The sequence below is a fragment of the Nanorana parkeri genome, unplaced genomic scaffold (assembly GCF_000935625.1).
Source record: "Nanorana parkeri isolate BGI_ZX_2015 unplaced genomic scaffold, ASM93562v1 scaffold94, whole genome shotgun sequence".
Classification (NCBI taxonomy): domain Eukaryota; kingdom Metazoa; phylum Chordata; class Amphibia; order Anura; family Dicroglossidae; genus Nanorana; species Nanorana parkeri.
In genome coordinates this window covers 583,416-597,785 of record NW_017306362.1, presented here as the reverse complement: position 1 = coordinate 597,785, position 14,370 = coordinate 583,416, and the positions used below count along the sequence as shown (strand labels likewise).

At 43.1% G+C, this 14,370-nt stretch overlaps 1 protein-coding gene across 3 annotated transcripts in view; it reads left to right on the top strand.

Moving 5' to 3' along the window:
* Window positions 1-14,370, top strand: part of KAZN (kazrin, periplakin interacting protein) — a 383,508-nt gene that overhangs the window by 350,479 nt on the left and 18,659 nt on the right. For 2 of the 3 annotated variants that reach the window (XM_018552659.1, XM_018552661.1), the window contains 2 exons: window positions 1,886-2,056; window positions 11,005-11,088. In XM_018552659.1, the coding sequence (XP_018408161.1) occupies window positions 1,886-2,056; window positions 11,005-11,088 (255 nt within the window). The remainder of the gene's footprint in view (window positions 1-1,885; window positions 2,057-11,004; window positions 11,089-14,370) is intronic. The other variant, XM_018552658.1, reaches the window with a different exon arrangement.

The following is a 14,370-nucleotide window of genomic DNA, read 5'->3' as shown; positions in this document are numbered from 1 at the left end:
ACTTCTGTATTTGACATAAGTTTTGAATAAATTCACGATTGACTATCCTTGAAGTCTGGTGTGCTGGTGACATCTCTATATTATCTGTAATTGGCAGCGCCATCCGCGGTCATTCCAAGCACCCTTCCCCATATTCGGGGTTGTCCGGTAAGGAGTGCAACAAACCTTTCTCTTCATATCATGGTAGCAAACTCCTCTGCCCCTCCCTTCACCTCTCTACATAACCTTTTATATAGCAGCTGGGGAAGAGCAAAGGTGAATACTATAGAGTATTACTTGAGTGACAGCTCTGCGTCTGCTGGGATTGCTGACATCACATGGCGGTACCCAGCAGCAGTCTCAAGGCTTTTAAGGATGGCAGGCTTTTCAAGGTAAATGATATTAAATACATGTATGATCCTATGGAAAGATTGTTGAAATAAATGGTCTGGCGACAGGTTCTCTTTTTAAGGTGCCCATGGACTGTAGAACAAGTATCTTGTGGGTTTTTTGCATTGCACTTGCAAGTTACCTTACGAGAAACAATAGTAATCAACAAAGTTCATATACTTGTCCAGTTAATCTCTCCCCTCCCCTTAGAGCAACCGGTCAAGGGTGCCAAGTGCAGCCACAGACATAACATTGCCATCTGCCCCCCCATTAAAACAGGTCCACAATGTCTTTGCCAGCTTTACATAAAAGAAAAAAAAAAACCACACAAATACTAAAAGATTTATTCCTCCTCTTTTTGCTTCCACAGTTGGTTCATGAACCTTTTTTTGTATTTCTTAACCATTGCATCAGCCGGAATCAAAGGCTATAATTAAAATGGCGCAGACATTGCACCCTTTACCATTATTGTCGGTTGTATTATGGTCAATTTGAAGCCAATGGCTGTCTGTGAAGTAAATGAGAGTAGCCAGTGTAATTGGAGGCCCAGTCTCATTCATTGTTCCTATACCGGTTAATGAACAAGAGTGGAGTCATGTTGTAATGTAGTATCCCCACAAGCCTGCTGCCCTACTGATCTCCCTGAAATTGAATCAGCACATACAGCAAGCCCCACGGGCTCAGATGTAGTAAATAGTTCACATGACAAATCCAACCGCATCACTTTATGACTACAAGCCAAACGGACCTCTTGTAAACTATATCAGTTTGGGGGTCACTTTTATTTATTTTTTTAAATTTAAAACTGATATTTTAAATGTTCACCTAAACTTCAGCAAGATGGATTTTTAAAATGTACTGCACAAAAATGTTTTTAAAAAATCCCATAGACAAGAACTGTTCATGGGGATTGGCACAGAATCTTCCACATAGTGCCATCAGTTTTATTGCTGTGTAGGTTTTGCAGTGCAGTATATTCTGTTGTAGAGCTGCAGTTAATTAGATTCCCCTTCAGCTGGCCTGTCCTGTAAGGCCTCATTCACACGTACTGCGTGCACGGCTGTATCGGGCAGCTCCCGGGAAGGACAGGTGCTGCGTGTGATTAGTGCGCAGCCCCTGTCCTTCTCAATGGGAGTACTCTGCCGTATGCCGCCCTATGCTCACCCGCCCTGCACGTCCGTGCGGGTGTCCATACTCATAAGCTGACAGGATGGATCCTGTGTGCGTCCGAGCCGGGACGCCCGCACCCATACGGACCTGCACTTGGGGTGAGCGTAGGGTGGCGTACAGCCGTGTAGTCCCATAGAGAAGGACAGGAGCTGCATACTAATCGCACACAGCACCTGTCATTCCCGGGAGCTGCCCGATACGGCCGTGCACGCAGCACGGAGCTGTACGTACCGGCTTTTTCTCGTATGAATGAGGGCTAACCGTTACTTTCTCAGCAACAAGGATGCAGAGTGAATGGTCTTTGACTTGTACTTATCTGTAATGTATTTTTTTTTTTTCTTTTCAGGAGAGTGAAGACGCAGTAAAAGTATTAGCAAAGGAAAAAGATCTATTGGAACGGGAGAAGTGGGAGCTTCGTCGCCAGGCCAAGGAGGCTACGGACCATGCCAGCGCCTTGCGATCGCAGTTGGATTTAAAGGAGAATCGAATCAAAGAACTTGAAGCTGAACTTTCAATGGTGAGATATCCATTTAACTCGTATTCTTGCAAATATATATTTGAAATAGATTTGAAGCCGTTCTGTCATTAAAATAATAGTGCATATAAAGTAGGTGTCTGTAAAGAAGCGAATGCTTACCTCCTGCCGTCTGCACCTCTGAACGCTTCTCCAATCCAGAGAATTTGATTGCTAAACCTCCTTTAAAAACTGACATTTCGTGTAATGGTTCTCCTGATCCCCTGCTGCACTCAAGCATTTCATTCTGCCGACCCCCATGTAATTACAGGACACCTTAGTGATATGGGAGACTCCACTGAGCACAGCAGGGGTCAGGAGATTGACACTCAAGGATGTGTTGGTTCCTCTGGGTTGGAGCAGCATGGTTAGGTTGGACAAGAGTAGGTATTACACATAACACTTTGCAAATGTACTAAAACATTTATCATTGGAAAAAAGCATCTTCCTTCCCTGTATGTCTACTTAATTACAGGTTTTCTTTAACACAATGTAAACTCTGTAATGTAATTCACTCTACAGCTGTGACTGGGCTGCATCTTCTTTAAGGCCAAGCCAATTGCGTTTGTCTGTATGGAAGCTGTAGATCAGTAACACCTCCCGTAGCGCACGTGTTATTTGTGTTCTACATATTTTATTCCACCTGTATTTTCATATTCTTGAAATGCTGACAGACATGCTAATAAAGTAAAGAGCTGACGGCAGCTTTCTTGTTTCTTGTTTAATCATGCTTTTTATAATCTCTCTCTACAAGGTATAAAACCTTAATTGTAGCACCAGATCCTCCTTCTGATGTAGGGAAGAAAGTCAAGCCATAGAGAGCTCATTTAAAGGAAACATGTCTTGAGAGAAACATGGGGACAGCCACTGCTGACTTCTTCTCCGCCTCCTACTTTCATCTTATCCTTCTGGCTTCACTTACCTAGAACCAGTACACAGATCAAGAATCCTGATCTGCATACTTTAAGGTTAGGGAAGCTAGGGGGGCAGCATAATAGCCAAGATAATGGCATTTTCAGTAGGAGATCAGCAATGGCTGCCCCTTTATTTCTCTCTTGATGGGGTTACGATTAAACAACCCGTACTTGTGATCTGAAAAGATTCTGAATGTGAAAAGATTTGAATTCTGTAGAGGGGAAGATGGATAGATCACAGCATGGGAAACACTTGGCCTGTAGGCACAAAGAGTACAGCGAGTGACTAGGAGAGGGAAGAGGTACATTTTGGCACGGCACACCTCTCTGCCTGTTAGTCTGGCAATCTACTGACTATATTTTCATTTTCTTACAATAATTTTTTTTTTGTTTTTACTGGCAATGCACGCAGGTGGTCATATAAAGTGACAGCCTTTATAGTGTGGTGGCAAAAGCAGAAATGATACAACTCCTGGCAACCATTCAGACTAATCTCCTCACAGTTTAGCATGCAATAAAAGTATAATGAAGGTATGTCTGTGAAGGATCTCTATTGGTATAGCCAGTAGTAGTTAGTCACATTCAAGTGGACTTATTCTATAATGTCAAAGACATTGTGTAGCTTCTCCAGACCACTTGTTCTGTTCTGATAAGCGTCAGGAAAATACTACACCATTTATATCCACACAGGTAGCACAGGCCCCTTAATCCAACACCTTGGAAAGGCAGTTGTTGGTTGTCCAAGAAGAGGATGGAAGGTGTGAAAGTTGTGGAATGACCCTGTTCTAGTCACATAATCTCCTCTTTGGGGTCAGGAAATCTGCATAGGTGTTAAAACCTTCAATTTACATGGCCGAAGGGGTGATTTTTCCAAAACTCAAGGTTAGAGATAATGGGAGACAGATAATACCCTTTTTGTCTGTGTGCTACATTTCAAGGATGGGGGTGACTTGGACAATGAGCTCTACAGAAAACCTACACGCACAGACCAGTATCTGCTTTTTGACTCCCACTGCCCACTGGGACACAAACTGGGGTAATTTGAGCTCTGCAACATCAGGCTGAGATGGTAAAAACAGAGAGAAGGGAATTTATCAAAACTGGAGCAGACAAAATCTGAAGCAGCTCTGCACGGCAACCAATCCGCTTCTCTTTCATTCTCAAATCCTAACTGACCAGATTGAAGAGAGAAGCTGATAGCTGTGCATGGCAACCAGCTCCAGACTATTCTGCTCCAGTATTGATAAATTCCTCCCAGAGTGTCTAAAGACACAAAAAAACAGAAATTTCAGCAGAGCTTTGAAAGTTTGTGGCAAACCAGACTAGGCTTTCATTAAAACAAGGTCAAGCAAAAACACGGGATCATCGATCAGAGGGGAGAAGCAGAACACGCGTAGTAATATAGTCATCCCATATGTAGCAAGAGTGTTGGAAAAGCTCAGAAGGATCTTTAACAAACTTGCATCTCTGTGTCTTTTACGCCAAGATATACACAGACATAAGCTTGTATATCCAAAAGACTGAATACCCAAACACAAGCGAAGTAACTTGGTATACGCAAAGGAGTAAAGAATGCAAGGACCTGTACATTGGAGAAACAAAGCAACTTCTCAACAAACAAATGTCCCAGCATAGAAGGGCAGATTCTACAAAACAAAACTACACCTTAAAGAGACAAAACATCCTCTTAACAAACCAATGGCCCAAAATAAACGAGTAATGTCCACAAGACAAGACTACATTTTAAAGAAAAGGGACATCTCTTTTGATGGCAGAGAGGTGCACATTTTGAACAGCTTTGACAACTTGTTTGCAAGAGGCATGAAAGAGTCCATCTATGTCAAATTGGAGCAATCATCCTTGAACAGGGGTGGGGGCCTTTGTCACTATCTGTCTCCCACATATAACACCATTTTTATGTTTCTAAACCCCAATGTTATGGCAAACAATTTACCCCTTCAGCCATGTAAATTCAAGGATTAACACCTATGCATACTGACGCCAAGGATAAGATTATGTAACTAGAACTGCACTTGCACACCCCTTATCCTGTTCCTGTGTAATCAGCATCTGTCTTTTTCCACGGTGATTGGATCAAGGTGACTTAAAGGAGAACTATGAGGTGAGTGCTTTTCACTCACCTCATAGTTCTAGCCAACCTGTGACAATGAGACTGTCACAGGTCGGCTCAATAGATCGGGAGGTGAGCGAACACATACCGGCGTTCGCTCACCTCTCGATCCTGTCACGGCTCTCTGCCGTGACAGGGGAGGGGCTGGATTCCCCCCTCCCCGCTCCGATCCGCCAGTGCTGACTGGCGGAACGGACGGGGGAGGGGGCAGGTACAGCTGGCTCTGCCTCTAGATAGGCAGAGCCAGTAGTCACTCACGCAGCTTGGTGGATCCCGGCACAATTGTCGGGATCCGCTTCAGCTGCGGCATCTCAATGCAGTATACTGAGTCTAGGGTGACGGGAGGACGCTAGTTTGTGTCCTCCCGTTACCCTAAGGAGAACTATCGGGAACAGCCCTGACCCCATAGTTCTCCTTTAATGTGCTTTAAAAGCTTCAAAAATGCTGCTTGTACCTGGTTAGAAAGCTTTGCAAATACTTTGTAAAAGCTGTCTGCTCTTTCACATACCAAAGACCTTTTACAAACAGGCTAGGCCCTCAGCCCCTCTGTCTTGCTGCCCATAGAAGGCTGCTGTGGCCCACCTGTATAAGAAGTAACTTACTTAGATTTCTGATTGCCCATGTTGGAAAAAACTGCTGCATCTCTGCTCCCCAGATGCTCAACCACTGGATGAGTTGAATGCTTGCTTTCCCCTGCCGACTGCTATGGTCCTTCCCACTGGCTTGTATATCACTACTGGCCGTTTGAGCCAGTGGGAAGGGCCACTGCAGTTGGCCGGGGGAGCAAGCATTCAGCTTTTCTGATGATGAAATGCCTGCAGCATCTAAGGGATCAACAATGCAGTGACTTTTCAATATGGGCTGCCAGAAAGTCAAGTGTATTAGTTCTTTTTTTACAGGTGGCCTATAGAGTAAAAGTTATGCAGCGGTGACAGTCACCTTTTAGTGCCTCCTTATAATATCAGCTTGAGCTTGATTGTAAATGGGTGCTTGATTGTCCCTACTGGCCAGCTCTGGAGCTTTAGGCCAGAGAGCAACTTTGCCTGCAGTGTAACCCCCAAAGGAGCTATTTTTCTGAGAACTTAATCAGAATGTCTACTGGTGATCCATATTAACTCCGAGATAATTGGAGCTCAGTCGGTTTGTAATAAACCAGCATTGCGTGCAATTATCCTTGTAATTAGTTTGGCTCCTGATTCTTTTCTACATGGCTAAAATTGTGTGTTTTTATGGCATCCTGTCAATCGTGCCTAACATTATTTTTTTTAAAACAAACTGAAATTACAGCCTCGATTTTTATCTTGCCAAATGAGCTGTAGCCTTCCGTAGAGTCGCCCACAGATTTTAGATGGCAGTCAGGTCATTCTGCTTTTAAGTTTTTCAAAAGCCGCATAAACATGCTTGCAGCTTCTACCCGCCGACAATCATACGATTCTCGGCGGGTTTTCAAGCCTGCTCGGGAGACAGAAGACGTGCGACCGTACAGTAGAAACGGTCGCACGCCATCCATACACCTGCCGATTATTGTACGATTGCGGGATCACCAGCGATTATCGTACGATAATCGGCAGGTGTATGGGCACCTTAACTTGGGAGGGACAGTAGGTTGTCTAGCTAAATTTCCAACCTGGCGAAAAGCCGCCCCCCCCCCCTCCCCCTTCCAATTAGGGAGCACTGCTAGGAAGTCCATTTGACTAGACATGTCATTATGGTATATTAGCGTCTACATGTGGCCCTTGACTGGTTTTACATTTATCTTGGATGTGGCCCCAAACAGTTTTGTAACTCATTAAGGGATAACTGTACAAATAAAGTATAATCATATTTGAGCATTTGCCATGCCTTTTGCTATCTTAACTGTAAATAATTACTTTGGCAGTCCAGCTAACATACCATTTCTCCACCTTTGTTTCCTATAACTGGTGTTATCCATGTCCATGTGCACAGGTGTGATCCACTGTTGTTGCCCTCAGGAAACCTACCCTGGGAAATGCTATGCAGCTATCACTGGTATGCATGTATGTAGACAAAATGTGGCTGTACAGACTGAGATGCAACAAAGAATGAAAAAAAGTTTTTCTTTTAATGAAATTTGCTGATACACAGTGCTTTAGCAAACAAAACATAATTGACCCAGGGTATACATCTACTTTACATTCGACTTAGACAGTCAGAAAGTGAGTAGCCACTGCTGGGCTTACTCTATAGAAAGCCCAGCATTCTCTTCACAAGCAGCATTAAGTTATAGAATCAATATTCAAATGTAGAAAAAGACCTCAATTCATAAACTTAAAAATAAATAGAATTGACCATAAACCAATATAACGCTCTAGTTAGTGGTCTATACTCAAAGATGGGTAAAGTGTCAAAATTCCATGCAGCACAGATACCTGTTATAAGTCCTGTGTGGAAGTGGTGCTTGGTGATCACTGCCGTATTGTGCTCATCCAACTCCATAATAATGCCAATGGTTTACAAAATAAGATGTCCAGCAAGCTCATATGAGTGTGATAGTCAGGTGTCCACAAAATGTTGGCCATTTAGAGTACTTAAAACTGTGTTATGCATAAGAAGCCACAAGATTCCAGCTGGTCATTTGCTTTATGTATTTTAAATAAAGAGCCCAATACCTGATTGGTTGCTATGGGCCATTAGCTATGTTGTAATAGGCGTTTGCCCATTTCTCCAGTCTGGATAGTCCTAAATGCTGAGGCGTCTATTGGTTGCTATGAGTTCCGTACCATTTCTGCCATTTGCTGGGGGGTTTTTGTAGTAGTTACCGCTTTGGACTTTCATCATGTAAAATGCATCAGAAAAAGCAGTTATTGAAAGATTCCAATTCCTATTGCTTTCACATAGCTAAATGCCGGTTTCATTTGCTTCATTGCTTGTACTTTAGACATATCCATTTCCACTTGAGTGTTTCAACTGACAATTCTCTTTTGCCTCTAGATATTAACAATTGCATTTTCTTTACACTCCTTTGCACACATCTGTGTTTTTAATGGAGAATAAATAAAAGTCAAGCCATGTGTTTTTGAAATGTTATCTGAGCATCCATTTTCTAAAAATATATACAGTATACGAATGTGCAGTTTTTTAAATGGAGATCCCTTTTGGACCCAACCACAACTTAAGAAAAGACGTTCTCGCCTCCTGCGACCCTCACATCGACAACTGGGTGACCTCCTCACACTGCTCTACACAATGCGTGGTGAGTTCTCATGAGCTGACCATCCTCATTACAGTCTGATTGTACAATCTCTGTTAGATCTACCAATGACTATGTAATACACTGCAGTCCAATGGTTTGGATAGGTCTTTCCAATATACTTTTGGTAGAGCTCAATTCCAGGGGGACAGCTCAATACGCAAGTGAAAGACATCTATGGAAAGTGTTTTACCTACTAAAAGATGTTTCCCTTTGTCCTCACAGTTATGAGTTTTACCAGACAGCCAGCCTAGTGACCTGACTTTTCTCTGCTGCATTAAGCAAAACAGATGGGTCACCTCTCCGCCCACATCCTGTGGTTGGGCAGTAAAGGAGCAGAAACAGATTGATGAGGTCTTCTCTTTCCTCCTGTCAGTATGTTTCATATTACATAGGAATGCAGCATACCTGATTGGCCCACAATACTGCCCCCCAAGCCTAAGTGCTACCATAGAGAAGATTGAAAGAGACTAAGTCAAATTTATACTAGTTGTATTTAAAATATAGTTATTTGTTTAAAATTAATACATATCTAGGGTTGTTTGCAGTGTGCCTGCCGCCCCCTTTCCAGCCAGAGTGTCCCAGCTTGCTAAGAGCCAGGCTGGGAGATGTGTAATGGCCATACAGATCTCTCCACTTAGCCCTTATCAACCTGGGACACTCTTGCCAGCATCCCAGCCAGCTCCTGGCAACCAGCTCGTCGGGATGCCATGCGATGCCCCCATCAGGCAGCAAAAAAAGTGAGGGAAGCCCCTGTACATAACTGTTTGCATTGGTGTTTATCTTAATGTCTTCCTAATGGACACACTGTAGATTGTACAATATCAGATTGTGAATGGCCAACTATGGGCAACCCATTGCATTCCTGTAGGTGCTACGCAAGTATAGTACACTTTAGCAGCAGGTGGCACACCCAAGCAAAAACTGCAGTGGCAACTTCTGGGTCTGTGCAGTGTTGGGCCTCATTCACACGGGCATGTACATCATGCACACCTGTGTAGAGGCTGCTCCCAGGTGGGACAGGTGCTGTGTGCACCCGACTGTACATCCCTATGAAAGGACGCATCTACACGCTGACCCGAACCTGCACATCTGTACAGGTCTGGATGTACGCACTTAATAAAGCTTTAGAACACATACAGCAGTTGTAGAGCAGTGGTGTACCCATGTGGTCATTCTATGATCAGTTTGATATCCCGATGTGTTGGCTACAGGGTGGTTTTTGGCCCGTCAATGAACATCTTAAAATGACATTTAACTGGACGTTATCTTTAGAAAATGGCTGCACAAATATTTGTTGTTGGGATATTTGAGAAAGACCAGTTTTATAACCTCATTCAACCAGTTATACTTGAACATGCCTTCCTTGAAATGTTACTGAATGCATCCTGACAGATAATTGTATAAGAATGGTGTAGGGCGGTCACACTAGAGGTATTTTTTATGGAAAGACACATCCTACCTGCCTAGGGCAAGGGTAGGCAAACTGCCGGCTGTGGTGGAACTACAACTCCCATTAGGCATTGCAAGAGTCTGGCAGCCACAGGCATGACTCCCAGAGGAAGATGCATGATGGCATTTGTAATTTCATGACAACAGGGGAGCTGAAGTTTGCCTACTCTTGGCGAAAGGCCAAGTCTGAGTCCACCAGCCTGCCATGCTGTATGAAGTTCTCTAGTCACTGCTAACCTTTTGTTCTGGGAACACCTTATCCCATGCCTGTGTTTCTGCAGGTCAAGGATTCCCTGTGCAAACTATTCGAATGCAGTCATGGAAGAATCCAATTGTGTAAAGCATTGGAATTTTTGTACAAAATCACAGCTGAGCATCATTAGGGTCTTCATCTAGGGCAGGGGTGGGTAACCTCCAGCTGTGGTGACACTACAAATCCCATGATGCATCTGTCTCTGGGAGTCATACATGTGGCTGTGAGAATCTTGCTATGCCTCATGGGATTTGTAGTTTCACCACAGCTGGAGGGACAGAGGTGCCCCACCCCTGATCTAGGGGATAGGAAATTGTGTATGGTCCTCAATTGCTCTTCTTAGGTAAAAGTAGACCTGCATATCAAATGAAGGAAAAATGAAAAACTTTCAAGATGGATACCATTAAGGGCTCGTTCATTCACACCATTGTGGTGCATTAGTTGCGGGGTTCTGTGCATGTGGCCCAGTGGCATGGTCAATCGCATTGCGGGCGGGAGGTGCGTTTGGGGTGCCATTCAAATGAATGGCAACGGAACGCACCTACCGTGCTGTCAATACACGGTAGGTGCACTGCGCAGTACCATGGAGCCTTGCGATTATCGCACCACAATGATGTGAAGAAGCCGTAAATTTGGCAGATGATGTACAGATGTGGCAGTAGTGGACAAACATGGCACCTGTTCAGAAACAATTTCAGGGAGGCACGTCAAAGTCAAGGGTACCGATTCACCAAGCTGTTGTAGTACATGCTAAGATGATGCGCACCGGTGGGCCTCATGAGCATGCCTTAGGTGCTGCAGGCAGCTGGGTGAATTAGGGCCCAAATACTGATGAGAAGGTTGACTTCGTCTCTTACAATGAAATATTTCTCACTCGTCATTTTCCTGGCACTGCTTTATCCATGTCTCTCTCCCTTCCCATCCCTTTTTTGTGGCTCGCTATAAAGGATATTCTAGTTAGTCTGTCATGCTTGTGACCTGTTTCTTCAGATTACAAAGCGTGTTGCTCAGAGAAGGGAATACCGCGTTTTTGATCACTACATTGAAAAGGAGCCCTCCACAAGAGGGATAGCGGTAAGACTGAAGTTCTTAGGGGGCAAAAACACCTCTATCGTTTTTGTTTCTTTTTTTTTATATCCAATCCTTATTTTCCGTACCTCCTTTTCATATCTCCTCCTTTTTATTTTGATTTACTTTTATATCATCGGATCAATCTGCACAACTGTTATGGCTAACCAGCACACCTTATTTTCTGAACGGCACGATTTTTAATGCACTGGTGATAATCAGAGAATCTGCAATGAGGGTTGTACTGAGGGGGGAGATGTCTCTATAGATGCCAGAACTGATGACGACAACTCCCCAGCAATGAGGCTCTTTAAACATTTTCAAATGATTCTTGTGATAGTATTTGTTTAGAGGAAAATTCTAGACGAGGGAACATACCCAGCAGCAATACATACATGTGAACATAACCAGCAGCAATACATACATGTGAACTGCCTAACTTGTGGAAATATTTCAAAGACTTTTTTCTTATCATTTAAACATTTTGATAGATTAAATAACAAGTGTGATAGATGGTGAAGGAAATCAAATCCAAATTGAAATGTATTCTTCGCAAAATCTGTTCATTATCTGACATGTTTAAGGGTTTCTGAGTAACACCCTTCATCAGGGGTATGACATAGTATATACCAGGGGTATGACATAGTATATACCAGGGGTATGACATAGTATACACCAGATGTATGACATAGTATACACCAGGGGTATGACATAGTATATACCAGGGGTATGACATAGTATATACCAGGGGTACGACATAGTATACACCAGGGGTATTATGACCTGGTATACACCAGGGGTATTATGACATAGCATAAACCAAGGGTATTATGACCTGATATACACCAGGGGTATTATGACCTGATATACACCAGGGGTATTATGACATAGTATACACCAAGGGTATTATGACCTGATATACACCAGGGGTATTATTACCTGATATACACCAGGGGTATTATGACATAGTATACACCAAGGGTATTATGACCTGATATACACCAGGGGTATTATGACCTGATATACACCAGGGGTATTATGACATAGTATACACCAAGGGTATTATGACCTGATATACACCAGGGGTATTATTACCTGATATACACCAGGGGTATTATGACATAGTATACACCAGGGGTATTATGACCTGGTATACACCAGGGGTAGGCAAGCTCCAGCCCTCTAGCTGTGGTGCAGCTTCAAGTCCCATTAGGCATTGCAAGACTCCGGCAGCCACATACGGCTCCCAGAGGCAGGGATTTGTAGCTTCACTACAGCTGGAGGGCTGGAGATTGCCTACCCCTGGTGTATACTATGTCAGAGCCCTGATGAAGGGTGTTGCTCAGAACCCCCTAAAGCGCATTGGATAATTAAAGATTTTGCAAAGAATACATTTGAATTTGCGTTTGATTTCCTTTATCATCTCATACGCTTGTTGTTTGATATATCAGAGATGTTTGAATGGTATATACAAACTGCATTCAAGTATATTTCCACTTTAGCAGTCCTATTTGAGAAACTCCCACTTATGTTTGTGTTCCCATTCACATAGCTGATTTTTGAATGTCAGCTGGCATCTATATGAACTCCCCTCCTTGCTTTAACCCTAAATTTTATGATTAATTTATTATGCAATATGTTACTTTTTATGCCTAATGTTATCTTTAACTTTACAGTATGATATTGAATTGTCGATGTGTTGCCTTCTTATGAACATTGGGTTGTGATACACAATTTGTTCCTCTTGTGTATAAGTAATTGTATTATTTGTTGTTTTTGACGTGGTTACATTTGCAGTCCTCTTCCTGTATTATGATGATTCAAGTGTAAATGGGTCCTGATCACACAAGTCTCACAAATTCCTTTTGTGAGACTCATGCGATTTTCTGACAGCAGGAGACGCTGTACCATACAATTGCACATGCTGCGATTACCTGCAGGTGACCGCACCTGGATGCAGACGGTGAGGCTCATGCAATCGGCCACATTTCCAATGAGGTGTAAGCATTCTTGATCTTGTACAAGTTAATATATGTCACAAAGCCTGTTCTTTGGGCGGGAAATTCCATTCATTCCAAAATCGATTAAAAAAAAATTCTGATGGCATTATCGAATGAGGTGGCAGTGACGTAATTACTGTGCTGTACACAGCCTGTGCAAAGAGCAGAGCTGTGGGAGGGACTCGGAAGGCCCCACCCACTAAGGGCAGCAAGCTACAAGACCAGTCACCCTGTAAAAGGTGAGATGGCAGCAGTGACCGGTCCGTATTACAGGAAGCTCCAAGTTTCACACTGGATTACTGCACAGATCTGGAAGAAATACACAGAGCTCACCAAGATTCAAAGAACCATACACAATCCTCTTGTATTTAGACACTATATCTTCATCCCGAAGTTCAGCTTTAACATTATGCTTAATCATGTGCCCTCAGACAGTCTGAATAAACAAGTTTATCACTGCAGAAGGTAGACAGTCTGAAAATTGAGGAGTGCCCAATGCCACTCCTGTCTGTGGAAGCCGTAGATACTGGAACAGGATTGTGCAGCATCCTGAAAGACGTTGAGCATTTGGATCCTGGTGCCACTAATAAACCCGAGATCTTCTCCCCATCTGGCCTATACAGCCATATACAACAAGCACTTTTTTTTGATGGGCGAGTGGTTTTCGACCCCTGAGCTAGAACTGCCAGCTGGCCGCTCTCATTCATGATGGATGTCTTATCTCTAAGAGGAATACTCCCTCTTGTGGCCAGAATCAATATCTGTAGCAGATTGCAGTTATCCTTCAAGGATTTCAAAGATAAGTCCGCTAAAGTCTTCAACATCAGAAAGTACTTTCCCTGCACACTCTGTTCAAATGACTCCAGAGAGACTGTGGGCAAGATTAGCTGCTTCTATTGCATTGACCTATTTTATTAGCCCATCTCGGGGCAGCTCTCGGTTTCACAGGGATAACGTATGATTGACGTTCTACATTGTCTTGAAATTCCGCGCTGCGCAATATACTGCGTGATGTACTTGACAGGTAAAGTGTTGCTTTTTGAAGCTGCTACATCGATATATGTACTACTGGAGGCTGAAAATCCTTAGATTGCGTTTCGGTACAAGTGTACAAAGTGTAGATCCATTTGTATGGATTATAAGTTAGTTTAATGTCAAACTTTAAGATAAAGAATTTAGGACTAATCAAAGAAGCCGATCAATGCAAGCGGTTAAGTAGTTACAATGTCTTCTTTTTTTTTTTTTAGCAGCTTTTGTTGGGGGGGCATTTAATATGACAATTGGATAC